General features: G+C 50.1%; 2 protein-coding genes across 13 annotated transcripts in view; one reads left to right on the top strand and one right to left on the bottom strand.

The window, feature by feature from the left end:
- Window positions 1-17,459, bottom strand: part of DGCR2 (DiGeorge syndrome critical region gene 2) — a 97,343-nt gene that overhangs the window by 75,813 nt on the left and 4,071 nt on the right. For 7 of the 12 annotated variants that reach the window (XM_072803566.1, XM_072803567.1, XM_072803571.1 and 4 more), the window contains exon 1: window positions 13,112-13,446. The exons of 3 other annotated variants lie outside the window; for them this stretch is intronic. In XM_072803566.1, coding sequence (XP_072659667.1) covers window positions 13,112-13,190 — 79 coding nt within the window. In that variant the 5' untranslated portion in view covers window positions 13,191-13,446. Of the gene's footprint in view, window positions 1-13,111; window positions 13,447-14,945; window positions 15,209-15,573; window positions 15,722-17,459 lie in introns of those variants that run through there. 2 more of the 12 variants (XM_072803574.1, XM_072803575.1) reach the window with 2 other exon arrangements.
- Window positions 15,745-17,212, top strand: TSSK1B (testis specific serine kinase 1B). The gene has a single exon (XM_072803582.1). The coding sequence runs from the start codon at window positions 15,902-15,904 to the stop codon at window positions 17,009-17,011; it is 1,110 nt and encodes a 369-aa protein (XP_072659683.1). The 5' UTR covers window positions 15,745-15,901; the 3' UTR covers window positions 17,012-17,212.

The raw sequence follows: 17,459 nt of genomic DNA, 5'->3' as shown, positions 1-17,459 counted from the left end.
AGTAGAGGCAGAAGCAATCTATTTTTTAAATTTTTTATTTTTTATTTATGATAGGCACACAGTGAGAGAGAGAGAGGCAGAGACACAGGCAGAGGGAGAAGCAGGCTCCATGCACCGGGAGCCCGACGTGGGATTCGATCCCGGGTCTCCAGGATCGCGCCCTGGGCCAAAGGCAGGCGCTAAACCGCTGCGCCACCCAGGGATCCCGGCAGAAGCAATCTAAATGACTCATAGATGAATGGATAAAGAAAATGTGGTATATTCATAAATTGAATATTATTCAACCTTAAAAAGGAAATTCTCTCATGCTACAATATAGATGAACCCTGAAGATACTATGTTAAGTGAAATAAACCAATTACAAAAAGACAAATACTGCATGATTCTACTTATATGAAGTTTCTAAAGTAGTTAAACTCTTAAAAAATGGAATGCCAGGAGCTGGGGTGAAGGAGGAAAAGGGAAGTTGTTATTCAGCAGGCTAATGAGTTCCAGTTTTGCAAAATGAAAAAGTTCAAGATCTGTTGCCCAACAGGGTGCATTTCATTAACACTACCATACACTTAAAAATAGTTAAGATGAAATAAATAAATAAATAAATAAATAAATAAATAAATAAATAAATGTTAAGATGGTATATTTTATATTATGTGGGTTTTTTGCCACAACTTAAAAATTAAAAAGACAAACAACCTAAACCTTGTTTCCCTGGATCCAGTTAATCCTCTGAGGTCAGTTTTATTACTCTCCCCACTTAGAGAAAAGAAGATGAGGTCTTCTCATATCCCTCCTGGGGCTGGTTTCCAATGTGCAAAATGAGGTGACAGTGGGCTGTAACCTAACCCTCACAAGCACAGACAAGACATGGAGCAATTTTAAAGTCACAAGGGAAATATTAACACTGAATAAACTCCTGCAAGAAAACAGGCCTATAAATCCGAGGCATTCTAAAAGGAGATTGACATGAAGGCCCAGTCATCAGAAGATTTGCCCCAGCTCCTCCCTCAGGCTAGCTCAGTGGGGATGAAACTCTGACACCTGTTTGAATTCCCATAGGAGCTCACAAAAGCACACAGCTTTTCATTAATGGGCCTCTTTTAAAAATACTCAAAGATAACGAGTTGTTACAACATAAGTTTTATTTCATGTACTTATTTCAGAATCAAAATCGAGAGTAAGATTTAACACATCAAAAATGCTACCTACAAGGTAGGGTTATCATTAGGGTTCACTGTTATTGCACACCTAGTGCTTAGAAGAGTGTAGGATGCTCAGAAATGGGGGGATGGGGTAGCAGAAGGATGGCAGTGATGATGATAATGACAACAACACTAATGGCAGCCAAGAACCAAGGCCAAAAGTACAGGACCGGGCCAGGAGGGGATGCTTTCAGCTCCCAACAAGCCGAGTGTGAGGCTGCCTGAAGGACATTCGTGAGGACCAGCCGTGGGCAGGTAAGATGGCAGGTTAGCACCATGACACCAATGGCCAAGGCTATGGGAAGAAGACAAGAAAAGTGGGTAGGCAAGGAAGTTCACATTGAAAAGTCAGGAGCAGAAAGATGAGAGGGAGGAGGGGCCCAAAGAACCAAGGGTAATGGGCAGCCCCGGGTGGCTCAGCGGTATAGCACTGCCTTCAGCCCAGGGCGTGATCCTGGGGACCCGGGATCTCCCTGCATGGAGCCTGCTTCTCCCTCTGCCCGTGTCTCTGCCTCTCTCTCTCTCTCTCTCTCTTGATCTGTGTCTCTCATGAATAAATAAACAAAATCTTTAAAAAAAAAAAAAAAAGAACCAAGGGTAATGAAGTACCTACTGAAGCTGTGCAATATCAGAGCGAGAGAGAGCTCTAGCTTGCCTGGGTTTCAAATACTGGCTCCACCACTTACAAGCTGTGTGACTTTGGGCAAATCACTTATTCTTCCAAGCTGTTTCTTCATCTGTAAAATAAGGTTGATATGAGTACCCACTTTCTATAAAAAGGGCATCACACTCCACACTGCAATTATAAAGAAGAAACACACAACAGCAACTAGATAGAATTTTATAACATTATTTTATTGTGTGCCTTAATCATTTTTTGGCTTACTTTCTGGCTTTTACAAGTATTATCATTTTTACATTTAGTTATACGAAATCTTTAAAATACCTTGTTCTGATCATTAACTTTTATTAATGCTTCTTAAGAGATAATAGAGCTGAGGATCCCTGGGTGGCTCAGTGGTTTTGCGCCTGCCTTTGGCCCAGGGCGTGATCCTGGAGTCCCGGGATTGAGTCCCACGTCGGGCTCCCTGAATGGAGCCTGCTTTTCCCTCTGCCTGTGTCTCTGCCTCTCTTTCTCTGTGTCTCTCATGAATAAATAAATAAAATCTTAAAAAAAAAAAAAAAAAAGAGATAATATAGCCATGTCATTCAAAATCCACAAGGAGATTATTAACAAGATTTCCAAGCTTCTTAAAGCATCCGTGCTTTCTTGATTATAAACAGAAGGTGGTGAGGTCACCAGGGGGAGGCTGCTAAAACACTAATCCCACAATTGGTCAGCCAGGTCCAAAGAGCTGTGACAGCATTAGTGTCCACACAAGATGTTGATGGGGCCAGAAGCCATGAGCACTGAGAAGGTGCCTCTTCCTTTGCAGGTGGGCGCCAGATGATGCATCTGTCTCCACTCAGTCTCCCACAGCCATGCAGCTCTTTCATCTTATTTTGGAATTATGGTACAAGAGGCAGAGCACCTGGCTCAAGATAGCAAGCTTTGGTTTCCAGTTTCCGCTTCTTCTACTTAAAAGCCAAGTGATGCCACCAGGCAAGGTAATATCCTCTCTGGGCCTCGGCATCCCAATCTCTAAATTGGACCCTACCACCTGCCTTACTACCTCCCTCCCAAATGGGACTGTCGGATAAAGCATGTGCACAACTATGCCCAAACTGCTAGGCCAAGCTCAACCCCACCTTCAGACAGCTCCCCTACACACCCCTGAGACTATCAGAACATGATACACACCACGGGGAACTTATTAAACAAACAAGCTCAAATGACCTCGGCCATCTAAACCTTCTACTTGGGATCCCTGGGTGGCGCAGCGGTTTGGCGCCTGCCTTTGGCCCAGGGCGCGATCCTGGAGACCCGGGATCGAATCCCACATCAGGCTCCCGGTGCATGGAGCCTGCTTCTCCCTCTGCCTGTGTCTCTGCCTCTCTCTCTCTCTCTGTGACTATCATAAATAAAAAAAAATAAAAATAAATAAATAAATAAACCTTCTACTTATTTTCCCAAAGAAGCACCTGAAATCAGGAAGAGTGACTTGCCAAAACTGCACTGACAAAATTGTCACTGACAAAACTAACAAGGTCTCAGGACTCTTAGAAATGAAAAGTAATTCATTTAAATATTTAATTATTACAAAATAACTTTTCAAATGAACTTTCGACAATGGGATAATTTTAGATTTACAGAAAAGTTCCTATATGCCATCATCCAGTTTGCTCAGTTGTTAATATCTTACACTACACACTAACATGGCATGTTTGGCATAATTAGGAAACAAACATTGGTACCTTTCTATGAACTGAATTACAAAATACTGAAATTCCACTGGTTGTTCCACTAATGTCCTTTTCCTGTTCTAGGATGCAATCCAGGGCACCACACTGTACTTAGTATTATAAAGTAATTTCTAATACACTCTATCAGAAATTTTAAGGTTAACAAAATTAAATAACTAATTAATAGCATTTATTAATGTTAAAATCTAAGGAATGTAATCATTTGTTATAAATTTTACTTAGCCTTTCTCTTTACTGATGCTGAGTGGTCATTTATTCAACATACATAATTCCCTTCAAATCAGAGAAACAAAATTGGAAAAAATACGCAAATAGCAACTTACACTAATGAGTTGACTTGTTAAAACTATAAATATTTAGACATAAAAATGATTTTTAAGTTACCCAGGAAAATACTATAACCTATTCAATAATGAGATGTTTCCTTACTAATTGGTGTGATGAAACAGAAGCTTGTTATAATAATGAGATTATAATAATTACCTCTCTTAATATTCTTTATTTAATAAAGATGGTTTCAAATCAACATAGTTCTGTTTTGTTTTAATTTCAACTAAGTTCCACGCCCATTAAAGGGCTTGCCCTCAAGACCCTGAGACCAAGAATTGCACACTCTACCAACTAAGCCAGCCAGGTGCCCCCAATCAACCCAGTTTTGAATCTAACTGTATAACAAACATACAGAAGAGAGAAAAAAACTAATCCAAGTAGCTTTCACACTCAGGACACTGTACATATACTATCAGTCTAAAAACAAAAAGGGCTGCAAAAAGGAAAAAAAAAATCCAAAATTGTACTCAGCTGGTTTGCTGTTGGTACTGGTAATGGGTATAGCGTTTCTGAAACTATTCTGTGCACGATAGGACTAAGCAAATAAGTAAATCTACTGATGTTGTTGGAAGCCAGAGTTCTTATTGCAGAAAAAGGGAGATACAAATATGAAGTAGGGAAAGCAGGCAAGATCCTGTGATGCTGGGTTGGGACAAAAAGAAACAGTATGAACTTACACAAAAGAAACACACACAGACACATCCATACACACACATGCACAGAGACAGACATCCACATACACACACCCCAGCTGGACTGAAAAGTCTGATAGGAGCAACATCCCAGTAGCAATAAATACACCTACCACCAATACCCTAGCTTCTAAATACCATCCCCCCTAAAAGGAACCAGTATTCCATGGAAAAATGCCTGGGGAAGGAAGGATACAAGATGAGACTAGTAATAAGGAATGTTCAAACTGGATAAGGACTGGAGGTATAGCTCAGGGGTAGAGCATTTGACTGCAAAATGGATGAGGACATGGCGGAAGGATACAGATGCCAGCCTAAAGGGGTTTCCCCTGCCTACAGCAATTACAATATAAGTATCAAAATGAATCATGACAATAACAGACTACACACACTGAATAGAAAGAAGAATCCATGAATCCACATTGACAGTAAGAAGTGAAAAGGAAGGGATCCGTGGGTGGCGCAGCAGTTTGGCGCCTGCCTTTGGCCTAGGGCGCGATCCTGGAGACCCGGGATCAAATCCCACGTCGGGCTCCCGGTGCACGGAGCCTGCTTCTCTCTCTGCCTGTGTCTCTGCCTCCCTCTCTCTCTCTCTCTCTCTGTGACTATCATAAATAAATAAAAATTAAAAATAAAATAAATTTTTAAAAAAGAAGTGAAAAGGAAGAGAACCTCTCTTGTATAATAGACTACTACTAAAGAAAAAAGTAAGAGAAAAATCATTTAGCAACCATCACAGTAGTAACTGATTCAAGCAAGAATCACTAATAGATGCTGAAAAACAACAGGCAAGGCAAGTATCTGCCAATCACGAAGGGGGAAAGGCACTTTTCCCCCCAGAGATATATAGCCATGCCATCCTACCAGGTGATGAAAGTTATTATCGCCATTCCTAGGACAAACTGATGGGCTGTGCTTCCCAGATGCATGCACTGAGGAGGACTCAATGATCTAGGGGATCACACCTGCCAAAAATGCATCAACCAAATCTAATCATAAGGAAACAACCTGATAAACCTAAAATGAGGAATATTCTATAAAATGATTGCCTGTACTCTTTTACAAGTTGGTAATATCAAAGGCAGACAAGAAGTTGTTCCAGATTTTAAAAGATTAAACAGATATCAAAATTAAATGTAATACATGACCCCAGGCTGAATACTGGCTTTGAAAAATATGTTGTAATGGGACAATCGGCAAAACGGGGACATGGCTAATAGTACCTCCTTACATTTCCTGAATATGACAACGCTACTGTGCTAAGAGAGTGGCCTTGTTCTTAGGAAATATACACTGAGGGACTTAGAAATGAAGGGTCACGATGCCTGCAACTTAGTTTCAAGTAGTTTCCCCCATAAATATAAGATATATCTGCATACATAAAATATGTGCACAAATGTGTGAGTCAAAAGTTAACAGTTGGTGAATCTAGGTGAACTATATATAGGAAGAGTTCATAGTACTACTCCTGCAACTTATCTGTCTGTATGAATGTTCCCAAAGTAGAAAGTTTAAAAAACAACAACAAAAGAATGAAGTATCCCTCTGCCTCCTTCTGAAGGAAGATATTTTGAAATCTTATATCTTTTTATAATTAAGCTTCCTCATACCAATAAAACAATGCTGTCCACTCGATCTTTGGTTTCATTTTTGCCCTTAAGGGAACTCTCTACTGAATGATTTTGCTCATGTCAATGTCCCCTTAAATGGGCACTTTAATTCTAAATTATCCTTGGTGAAATTATGCCATTTAGATACATAAGCACACAAATTTGAGTTAAAGCATAAATACATGTGAAATCCAGGAGCCAAACCTGAAATTGTTGCAGATCTAGCTTTAAACTGAGACCCAAAAAAACCAAAAAAACAAAAAAACAAAACTGAGACAAACACATCATGAGGGTCTGGAAGCAGCCAGCTGAAGCACTGCCTCTGTATTTTAGCACTCAGGTCCCCCAGCCTAATGGCCATGCCGTCTCTAACTGTAAATCTCACTAACATGCAGCTTCTGGTTGATGAAAAGTTTAGGTAAGATGCCCAGAACCAGACCTCACAGACAAAGGAGAATAAGGCTGAGGAAAGTTCTCACAAAATCTTGTCAAAAACAGAATAGCTGGGCAGCCTCGGTGGTTCAATGGTTTAGCGCCTCCTTCAGCCCAGGGCATGATCCCGGAGGTCCAGGATGGAGTCCCACATCAGGCTCCCTGCATGGAGCCTACTTCTCCCTCTGCCTGTGTCTCTGCCTCTCTCTCTCTCTCTCTTTCTGTGTCTCTATGAATAAATAAATAAAATCTTAAAAAAAAAAAAAAAAACAGAATAGTCAACAGCTGAGGGTAGACAGACAACAAAGTTATCAAACTGATGGCTAGCTGTCAGCAATCTGGAAGCCAGCCTACAGAGAGAAACTGGAAGGGGGCAGGGGCACGGACTGAGGACAATGACCAGCCCAAGCTGGCTGAAGCAAATGCCACACGAAGCAGAGAAGAGGGAGAAAACCAAAGGGCAAGTATGGCAGTTCTTGCGCCCACCAGCTCTTAAGCAAGGCTTGTGCTATGCAATGGCTCAAGGAAGGCCAAACCATGCCCTCATGCAGGGGAAGTCCGGTTCTCACGTCTCAGTGCCCCGCAAGTCCATCAGAGAGGAAGCCCAGCCCACTCATCCCTAAGGCTTCTTGCCCAACCCACCCCCACCTCCACCCCCACCCCAGGCTGGGTGTCTGGTGAACTTCAACAAGGATCCACGTTCGTGAGAAGCCCTCACCCGCTCTCACCTCCCAGCCCAGCTCACCCCCACAATGTGAGCTCCAGGCCAGCTGGCTCCGCAGGCCCCCCCCTCAATACACCGGTCCTCCAAAGGCGTTCTTGCAGGCAGCCGCAAGGCCCTCATCCTCACCACCCCCACCAGGGGCAGCTGTGAAGCCCGCTGGCTAAGGGAGCTGTTGCTCTTTATGTCAAAATATAAATAGCCATTTGTGCATTTGTTCAATAACTGATTTCTGAGAGCCCACTCTGTGCCAAACTAGGCCTAGGGGACACAACATGAACGTGACAAAGAATAAAACGTGTCAGTATGAACAATCATAGCCCTGTCCAAAGCACCGCGGCTGTTTTGGGGGCTCTAGGAAGCCACATACACCCCCTCTCAAACCATGGGAATGGCTAGACTCATTTAGCGCTCACTTTGTGTCAGACAGTTGCTCAAAGCCGCTTCACTCTGCTGCCTCCCAGGTGGGCGTTCTCTCCAAGAAACATGCCCTTATGCATACACACTCATGCACCCAGACTTTCGGGGGGGGGTGTCCCTTACACTCTCTAAAGTCCATTCGGAGCTAACATGAATGGCCTTTTTGTCAGACATGTGTTAGAGCTTTATACTCCTTGATTTTAATTCTCACAGCATCTCTCTAAAGTATGTTCTATCATGTCTGTGTTACAGATGAGGAAATTGAAGCTCAGTGCAGTCAGAGCGGGCAACACAGTGGGCCCTGATGCCCAGTCATGCAACTCTAGGGTCCATGCTCTTAACCCACCACACTGGACTCACTGTGATCTAACCACAGCCACTCCTTCACCAAATGGCTTGTGTGAAGCAACACCAGACCTGAGCTTTCCTCCCTTCCAGGTCGATCAACGCCCAGAAGCCCCAGGACACTCTGGGTCTGCAGCTCACAGTGCTCCAACCATGGCCCACTGGCCATTCACCCACCCCTGGAATTGCCCTGTCAAGGCAACCACGTCCACACTGATGGAACACACAGCCCAGCTTGAAGCAACAGGACAAGATGTGACTGACTTTCACTAAACACCCCAAGTAATTGGTAAATCACACCAGAAACAAAAATACAGCTATCACAGAATAACCATACTTTGAGCCCACCCATCATTCTAGCAAAGCGTGGCCCAAAATTGGGCTCTCGAGATTACTGACCTGCTCTGCAGATTGGAAGAGGAAGGGATCACTCACCAAAATCTCAGCACCCCAAACACAAAAGCTCATGGGATGAGAAAACAATCTGGCAGTGTGCCACAGAAAAGCCATTTAATCAGTCCCTCGCTGTCTCCTAGGTCTTAAATGCTGTCAGTGATACATTCCACTTAGAGTTGAGAAACTACCAAAGTTTCCCTATGCCAAGTACCAAGAGAGGCAGAGGAACAGAGGTAAGAGATCACCCGTGCAGGGAGGGCCAATGACTAGATCACCTGCCATGTCAGCTAAGAGGACAAGCCTCAGTGCTGCCCAACTACTCAGGGGAGAAGAAGGGGTAAGGAAAGTGCCAGTGAGCTAGCCTGGGTAGCAGGACCAAAGAAGGTCACAGGCAAAAGCCAGAGGAACAGGAAAGGCACAGCCTAACAGCGTCAAGAAGGTGCAGACCTGTCTGGCAAAGTGTGCGACAGCAGCAGATTCTCCATTCCTAACACAAGAACCACCAACTGAAATAATAACCTGACTCGCTGCCACCTGGGCCAACCGGAGCTTAACCACAGTGCTTCCTGTGCCCTCAATACTTTTCCATGTTGACGGTGCCCGGCACACAGCAGGTGGGAGTTGGCGACAGAGCCCCGTACAGGCTGTGGTGAGGGCTTGTTACAGGGCTGTGGGGGGGCATCACCATTCATCTCCCAGGGGCGCCAGGTACCAGGAGCCTCCTCCTGCTCTCGGCAGTGGCCAAAGTGTTCAGGAGAAAAGGCTCACTTACTCTCACATAGTTCAGAAGATAAATTATGTGCGTGCCTACACACACATGCACGTGCATACACAAGGTTATCAGGCAGATAAGGTAAAACAAGGTAAGTCTGAGTAGAGGATATACAGGTGCTCTTTGAATGAATTTTATTCTTGCAACTTTTCTGTAATCTTAAAATTATTTCCAAATTTTCTTTGTGTGTTAAAAAAAAAAAAAGAATTCATTAGTCAGCAAGGTTGGGAAGTATGTTAACACTACTTTCCAACTAAAAAGAATGAAACCGTTAAGCCGAAAGCACAATCAGCCAGTGAATCAAGTTCTACAGTGTTACGGGCGGGTGGGCTGTAAAGGGAAGGGCTCACTCAGAACGTGCCTGGCAAGCCCAAGTGCAGGTTCAACTTCCCAGCTACTTCTACGAGCTTCACCAACGTCTGCTTATAAAATATCCACACTCTCCCTATTCACTAACTCAAGTGCTGCTCCAAAAGCAACATGCTACAGCCACTGGTCAGCTCACTGAAGATTTTCAGTTCGGCAGATAGCAGCCCGCTCTGGGTCCCTAACGACAAAGGGGAAAGAACCCTTAAATCAGAATCAACTTACCTGGGTTTGAATCCCAACTATGCTGCTCACCAGCTATACGACCTGATGCAAGTCATTTGCCTCTCCCAGCCAGCTTCTCCAACAGCTTCCAGGCCTGCCACCTCATCTGGCAGCCTCACTGAACACAAGTGCTGGGAGAGAGCTCACTTAGAGAAAGCAAATGTTCTCTCAGCTATGAACGGTGGGGTCACCCTGGACAGAGCCGTGGCTAACACAGCGGCATGATGTTCTTCCATAATTGAAGCTAGAAAAACAGGTTTAGAATCAGCAATCGCTGCTGCGTTACCTGCACACCTGGAGAAAGGGTCACTGGCCCCCAAAAGCCCCTCAGCAGAGGTCTCCAACCTCCCCTTCTCACCAAAGCCCCAGCAGAGAGAGAGAACACACACCACCACTGGTCGTTATGGCCGACGGCAAAAGGGACTTGGGGCTGGTTCTAACCCTCAGATCAGAGTATTTAGATGGAAAATAGCTCCACAGCTGGAGTTAAGGAGGCCAGGGCAGGACATACACAGCTGGGGTAGACAGAGGCTCAACCAAGGGCACATGATGGGAACACAGGCCAGACATCGAGGACTAAAAGCTCATCGCAGCCACTCAGTTTCATGAGCTCTCTGTGGTCATCTCTCTATTTATAAAATGGGGCTAAGGGCAGTCACCCACCTCAGAGGGACCACCTGCGAGTTCATCAGCGCACACGTTAGTACACATTGGAATAGCATCTGGCATGTAACACATCCTCAATCAACCAAGATCAAAAATGCATTTAAAAGAAATTTTGCCAAAAGGTCAAGCTGAGTGCTCTCTTGTTGCCCCCACTCTGAAAGGCCTCCCACCCTGGCCTGCACCAGGGAAGAACCAAGGACTCCCTCCCTCCTGGGGAACAAGTTCTCCCTGGTGCCCTCCTCACACCCAAGGACAGGTCTAAGCCGGGACTGTGATAGAAAGAATGCAGGTTAAGAGTAGGGAAGCTCTCCTTCCCAAGCGCCGGCCAACAGACCTCTGCCTGGAAGGACAAGAGCACAGACAAGCACCCAAGGAGAGCATCTGACTCAGAGGGAGACAGGCCCTTGCTGCTCAGCCAAAATCAGGGCACCAGCTGGAGCCCCTGGGAATTTGCAAAGCAACTCAAGATACCCCCAGGAGCCACTGCGAAGTGCTGATCTGGAAAGTCATGGGATGGATGCAAAGGGCAACTTTGCTCCCTCAACCAGAGACACCTCCCTGCCCCAACCCAGACCAAAATGTGGGATCTCCTGTGAAGCCCTCCCCTGCTTCACAGGTACAAATGACTAGCCAGTCACCTCTGCTGCTTGCATCTAAGCCCCCACACTCAATGGCCTGATTTACATCTAGTTTCTACTCCATACCTAAAGGGCACTCCTAGAGGAAGGGATTTATTCAATGCATTTGAGAATCCCTAGTGGTAGGCAGATAGGGAGCACTTGAAAACTCCGGAACTGCTGCTAGCCAGCTGGCATGATACATGGACAGAGAGCAAAGGAAGGGGTGCTGGGGACATTTGTCACCTCTATCACCCAGGCAGGAGATGCTGGACCTGGAACCAGAGCCACCCCAAGAAAGACAAGCATGATGTGTGGCTTGGTCCCTCAGTCTACCTGAGGGACTGATACGCAAAACTGGGACTCAAGAGCCAAAACCAAATGATGTGTCACCTCTCTACAGATGCCTCTCTAAAAAACTTAATCTAAATAACTTAATCACAAGAAGCCAGAAATCCATTGGCTCTGGACCTCAAGAGTCCATTCAGTACTCCCTCCAAAGGCAGGCCTTTTTCTGGCTTCCATTCCTACTAAAGCCACCCCACAACCAGTCACCCTCCTGCCCAGAGAACCATCAGAAACAGCAAGCAACCAGCTCTATTCAGGGAGGCCAGAAAAGCATCAGCGAAGTGACTCCCAGGTTGAGCATGAGCCCAGGGCCTCGGGCACCCAGTAAACGCTAGAGGGGAGACAGCACTCTGTAAGAATGACAAAGGCAGAGAGGTGTGTCCCATCTGTGGTGAGAGCCCTGGCTGAAGCACCGCCGGGAGTGCCACACCACTGTGCCCCCCAGGCTGCCTTTACACACAGAGATCTGATACAGCTCACAGACAATGGCCTTGGACACGTCCGCCTTTACGGGCCCCTTCCTCTATTAAAAAAATCACGAAGAATCATACTTTTCAAATGCACTGGTATAAAGACACAAAATCTGTACGTGTTTATTTCAACATTTTCTTTGACCTAAAAGGTTAGGGTTTTTTCCTCGCTGATTTTAAAATACCACTTAAAAGCAGTCATTGTGAGCCCCCAGCACCAGGCCTCCTGAGCCTGACAAATGAATGCACCCTGCACATGGGGATTTGATTTCTGTTGCTGCAGTTCAATGGAGGAGAGGGTACACAACAAACAGGTAGAAATAAAAATTATCCTGGACCTTCCGGCTGCCATGATTCTGATTCTCCCCAAGCTTACTTATAAAAACACGAGCTGCGAGGGGGGTTCCAAAAGCATTTAATTATCACATTCAAGGAACATTCCTAAGGGCCTGGCAGTGTCCAGGCGCCAGCGGCGGAGACCGGGCCGCAGCACCAGTCTCTGCCCCAGGAAGCTTTGCCTCCCGCGTGCGGTGCTTGGTGGACTCCCAGTGGTACCTCCTTGGGCCGGTCTCTGGGCTGAGTAGTTCTCAACTGCAACACCTCACTGAGTGACAATACGCTTAATACACAGCCACCACTTTCCAGCCAAGGAGTTTCCAGGGCTGAGACGCTGGCACCAAACGTGGGAAACCAGGTGCCTCCGAGGGCTGCTCTCTCGACCCCCGTACTCCAGCCTGACCCCAGCCGCTGGGCAAGGTGGGCGCGCCCCAGGGGCACAGCTCCTTGGCCAAAGAACTCCCAGGCCCCAGAAGTTAGGTCGGGCCCCGCACATCGCTCGATTCCCAAAGCGCGCAGCGCTCCACGGACACGGATCCAAAGGTAACATCCCTCGAGAACAAAGTTCCATGATGTACGAGTCGCTCTGAGCCCGGGTAAACTCTCCGCACGGGCCCGGGCGGGGGACGCGGCGGCCCCGGGGCAGGCCTAGCCGGCGCCCTCCGGGGGCGCGGCCCCGCCCGGGCAGGGAGGTCTCGGCGACCCCGGCCGCGCACACCTCGGGCCGCGCACACCGCCAGCCCCGCCCCGCCCCCGCCCCCACACGCCGCCCCCACCGCGCCGCGCCCACCGCGCCGCGCACCTGGCCGCAGCGGCTCGGTGACGGTGAGCACGAGCAGGAAGAGCAGCAAGAAGGCACCGCTGTCTGCCTTGGGCACCATTTATCCTCCGTTCATCGTCCCCGGGGCGGCCGCGTGACCCCGCGGGGAGGCCGGACCGGGCCGGGCAGAGGGTCAGGGGAGGGCCGGGCTGAGGGTCAGGGGACCGGGCCGGCTGAGGGCTGGGGGCCGGGCGCGGAAGGGCGGCAGGAAAGGCTCCGGCGACGCTGCGGCTACAGCGCGCCGCGGAATCGCGCGCACTCCCGGCCTCAGTCCTGGGCTCCGACTCCGGCTCCGCGCAAGATGGCGGCCGTCCTGCTCCGCTCCGCGCCGCCCCCCGCCCGCGCCGCTGGCGCCGGCCAATGAGCGCCGAGGCGAGGGGCGGGGCCTGCCGCTCCCCCCAGCTCGCCGCTCCCCCGCCCGCGCCGCTGGCGCCAGCCAATGAGCGCCGAGGCGAGGGGCGGGGCCTGCCGCTCCCCCTCTCGGATCCCCGGCCGGGCGGGGGGCGGAGCCTGAGCGGCGGTGCCCGAAAGGGGCGAGGCCTGCGGCTGGGACGGCGCGGGGCGGGGACTGGGAGGCGGGCCCGGCTGGCGGGCGGGACCTCCAAGAGTCAAGCGTGCCATTGGTTAAGCAGAGAGGTGGGGCTCGGGGGTGGGGCCCGGGCAGTAGGGCCTCCGAAGGGCCGGGATCCGAGGGCAGGACGCGCAGGGCAGGGGCGGTGGGGGAAGGGCAACGGGCCAAGAGGAGGGACACAGACAGGGGCGGGGCGCAGCGGGCCGAGGCGGCGGGGAGCGGGGGGGTCTAGGAGCAGCCCTGGAGGGCGGGGCGTGGAGAAGGGGAGGGACATGGTGGACCTGGGCGAAGGTGGACACGGGGGTCTGCACACCTTGCAGACCTGCAGGTCCAACAGTGCTCCCTAAAGTGGGCCTCTAAAGGCAGAACCGCAGCGGATAAGGGATGAGGAAAACTGCTTGAGGTGGCGGCAAGAGGGGGGTATAGAGAATCCACCCTGTAAAAAAGCAGGCAGATGTGGCTTCCCCAGCACACACTACTGAAAACGTTTCAGATGAGGAAATAGCCTAAAGGAGTGTCATACAAGGAGAGCTGACAGGCAAGCCCAGATCCCAGCCTGAAGCAGAACTGGCCTCAGGAGGAAGAGCCCTGCCTACACAACGTGGGAGGAGGGGGAGGAATGCTGGGCGCAGCTGCTGCCACAGCAGGCCACCTGTGCAGGGAGGAAAGGCTCCCAGTGCTGGCCTCGCACCTATGGGGAGCAAAGTGACTGTGGCAGAGGACACAGCACATGGAGTGTCCTCAGCAGGAGGGGAGCAAACTGGTCAACGGAAGGACCCCCAACCACACACACAAGGCCTGGTACAAGGTGAAGATAGGAGCACAGGAAAGGGGGGCCCATCTTAGCCCCATCCACTTCCAGCCCCACCAACTTCCTCCCCGGGAGCAGTCCCCCCAAGTCCCTTCAAGGTATGATCCTCCAGAATGTCCCAGGATTCCAGCCTGTGACACTCAGGGTCACTGAGAGAGGTACCCGCTCCCAATGAGTGGATATGGCCAAGGTAAAACCCAAGGCTTGGCCAGACCTGCCTGCTCCTGCTCCCTCAGGCCTGTAGCAGGTGCTAGACAAAGGGCCCCACTTCAGGCACAAACAGTGGTCCCTGTCCAACAGTGCCCTGGCTGTTTGCATTGTCCTCATGGAACATTCCCAGGAGCAGCTGCTGCACTCAGAGGGATCCACACCCAACCTTCAATGTGCCCAGGGAGCCAAGCCAGAATTACAGACCCCCCAGGGAGGGAACTCACAGCTCAGAGCAGATAACCCTGCCAGTTGTCCCCCTGCAGAGCCACTGTTGGAGAAGCTGGCCAGCAAAGGTTCAGATGGGGAGAGTAGGACAGGGAGGTGAAAAGTCCAGCCACGCCATGCAGGGAGAAGGCAAAATCCTGGCTTCCAAAATTGTAGTCACGGCTGGCCCAAGAGTCTTTGCCCCTCCTGATCCACCTCCACCTTTGGCCCCCCTGCACGGCCTGCAGGCTGCCTGTGTGGACACCACCAAGGACCTCTAGGACTGAAGGGAGGGAGGAAAGGTCAGGGATATTTTTTTCCCCAGCTCCCTCCTTGTGGGATCACTGCCTCTACACTCTTCCCAGGGTCCAGTGACCGACCTGCCCTTCTTCCAGGGGTCTGTTACTACCCTTGGGGTACCATACACTCAGCTCCCACCTTTGTAAGAAAGAGGACTGGATTAAACTTTCCTTAGACTGCCCTAACTTGAGTATGTCTTTTGCTTCCTGCTGGGACTCAGGCAAATATGATCATCCACTCTGAATTTCTTGGGATGCCCCATGTTACAATAATCAATCCCACAAGTAGGCCTGGCTCCCGGTGTGCAAGCACCAGAAGACCGATGTGTTCCCCTCATCCCCCTCCTACCTCGTCTCAGCCAAATGCAAGGCCACTCTCCTCTGGTCTTTGGTCCACGCCAGCGCCCTGGCTGGCCTTCCAGGATTCCAAGTCCAAGTGGCTCAAGCTAGAGCCTCATTCCCGCAGGGCACTCCTCCTTTATGACTTCACCCACTGAAGTTACCTGGGAGACGATGCTGAACGTTCCACTCCAGAGTCTTGGCCTCTAGGAGGCAGGGACAGCAGGCCCGGCTGGCCCAGAGGACTTTCTGTCCACAGTGTAAATGAGGACGCCGCTGGCCCATGTCCCGCAGGGATGTAGAGGGCAGCCTCAGAGGCACTGGGCGCTCCCGGCACCATGGATGACGCTGCCGTCCTCAAGCAACGAGGCTACATCATGGGGATAAATTTGGGAGAGGGCTCGTATGCAAAAGTCAAATCCGCTTACTCTGAGCGCCTGAAGTTCAACGTGGCGGTCAAGATCATCGACCGCAAGAAAGCCCCCAAGGACTTCTTGGAGAAATTTCTTCCCCGGGAAATTGAGATTCTGGCCATGCTAAACCACCGCTCCATTGTCAAGACCTATGAGATCTTCGAGACATCAGATGGCAAGGTCTACATCGTCATGGAGCTCGGGGTCCAGGGCGACCTGCTCGAGTTCATCAAAACCCGGGGAGCCCTGCACGAGGATGATGCTCGCAGGAAGTTCCATCAGCTGTCCTCGGCCATCAAGTACTGCCATGACCTGGACATCGTCCACCGAGATCTCAAGTGCGAGAACCTCCTCCTTGACAAGGACTTCAACATCAAGCTGTCCGACTTCGGCTTCTCCAAGCGCTGCCTGCGAGATGACAGCGGCCGACTGACTCTGAGCAAGACCTTCTGCGGGTCGGCGGCGTACGCGGCCCCCGAGGTGCTGCAGGGCATCCCCTACCAGCCCAAGGTGTATGACATCTGGAGCCTGGGTGTGATCCTCTACATCATGGTCTGTGGCTCCATGCCCTACGACGACTCCAATATCAAGAAGATGCTGCGCATCCAGAAGGAGCACCGCGTCAACTTCCCCCTCTCCAAGCACCTGACGGGCGAGTGCAAGGACCTCATCTACCGCATGCTACAGCCCGACGTCAACCGGCGGCTGCACATCGACGAGATCCTCAGCCACTGCTGGGTGCAGCCCAAGACACGGGGCCTGTCCTCTGCAGCCATCAACAAGGAGGGGGAGTGCTCCCGGGGTGCTGAGCCCTCGTGGACCCCTGAGACCCCCGACAGAAAGTCTGCCACTAAGGTGGAGCCCCGAGAGGAGGCACGGCCCGAGACAGAGCCCGAGACAAAACCCGAGGAGGAGGAGATGTTGCCAGTGCAGGGGTCGAGGCAGTCGGACACCACAGGCCTTAATGGAGAGCCGCTGAGCAAGGAGACAGAGGAAGAGGCCCTCCCAAAGCCTTCGGAGACACACACCTCATGAGCCTCTCTTGGCCCAGGGGGCCGGCAGAGAACGAAGCAGAGCTCATGGCTTTGAGCCCGAGCTCCAAAGAAGCCAAGGGACAAGCCAAAGAAGGAAGACTGTCCTGGATGAGCCACTATTTTCGTCAGTTTCTCCTCCCTCCCCTTGAACTTGGTAACCCACATGGCTAAAGAAGCAATAAAATCACTATATTAGTGCAGACCCCAAGGTGCATGTCTTTGCCCCAGCTGACTGCGGTCATCCAGGGAGAGGATCCTGCACTCTCCCTGCCGCCACCCCACTCTCGGATCGATCGCATCGCATTTCACCTCCAGTTTGGGAAAATACATCCCAGTGTGCCCAGCCCTGACTGTGACCTCAGGCCCTGGACCAGAGCAGAGAGCTGAGCAAGGAAGATGCTGTTTCAAGAGGGAGGCCATGAGTGCCATGGTGGGAGGGGGAGAGAGAG

Source organism: Canis lupus, chromosome 27, assembly GCF_048164855.1.
Source record: "Canis lupus baileyi chromosome 27, mCanLup2.hap1, whole genome shotgun sequence".
Lineage (NCBI taxonomy): Eukaryota > Metazoa > Chordata > Mammalia > Carnivora > Canidae > Canis > Canis lupus.
The sequence above is the reverse complement of the archived record's forward strand: the minus strand, read 5'-3'. Positions and strand labels throughout refer to the sequence as shown.

Bases quoted from the DNA above. Each gene is read 5' to 3' on its own strand.
- TSSK1B (XM_072803582.1), top strand. From the start codon at position 15,902: ATGGATGACGCTGCCGTCCTCAAGCAACGAGGCTACATCATGGGGATA.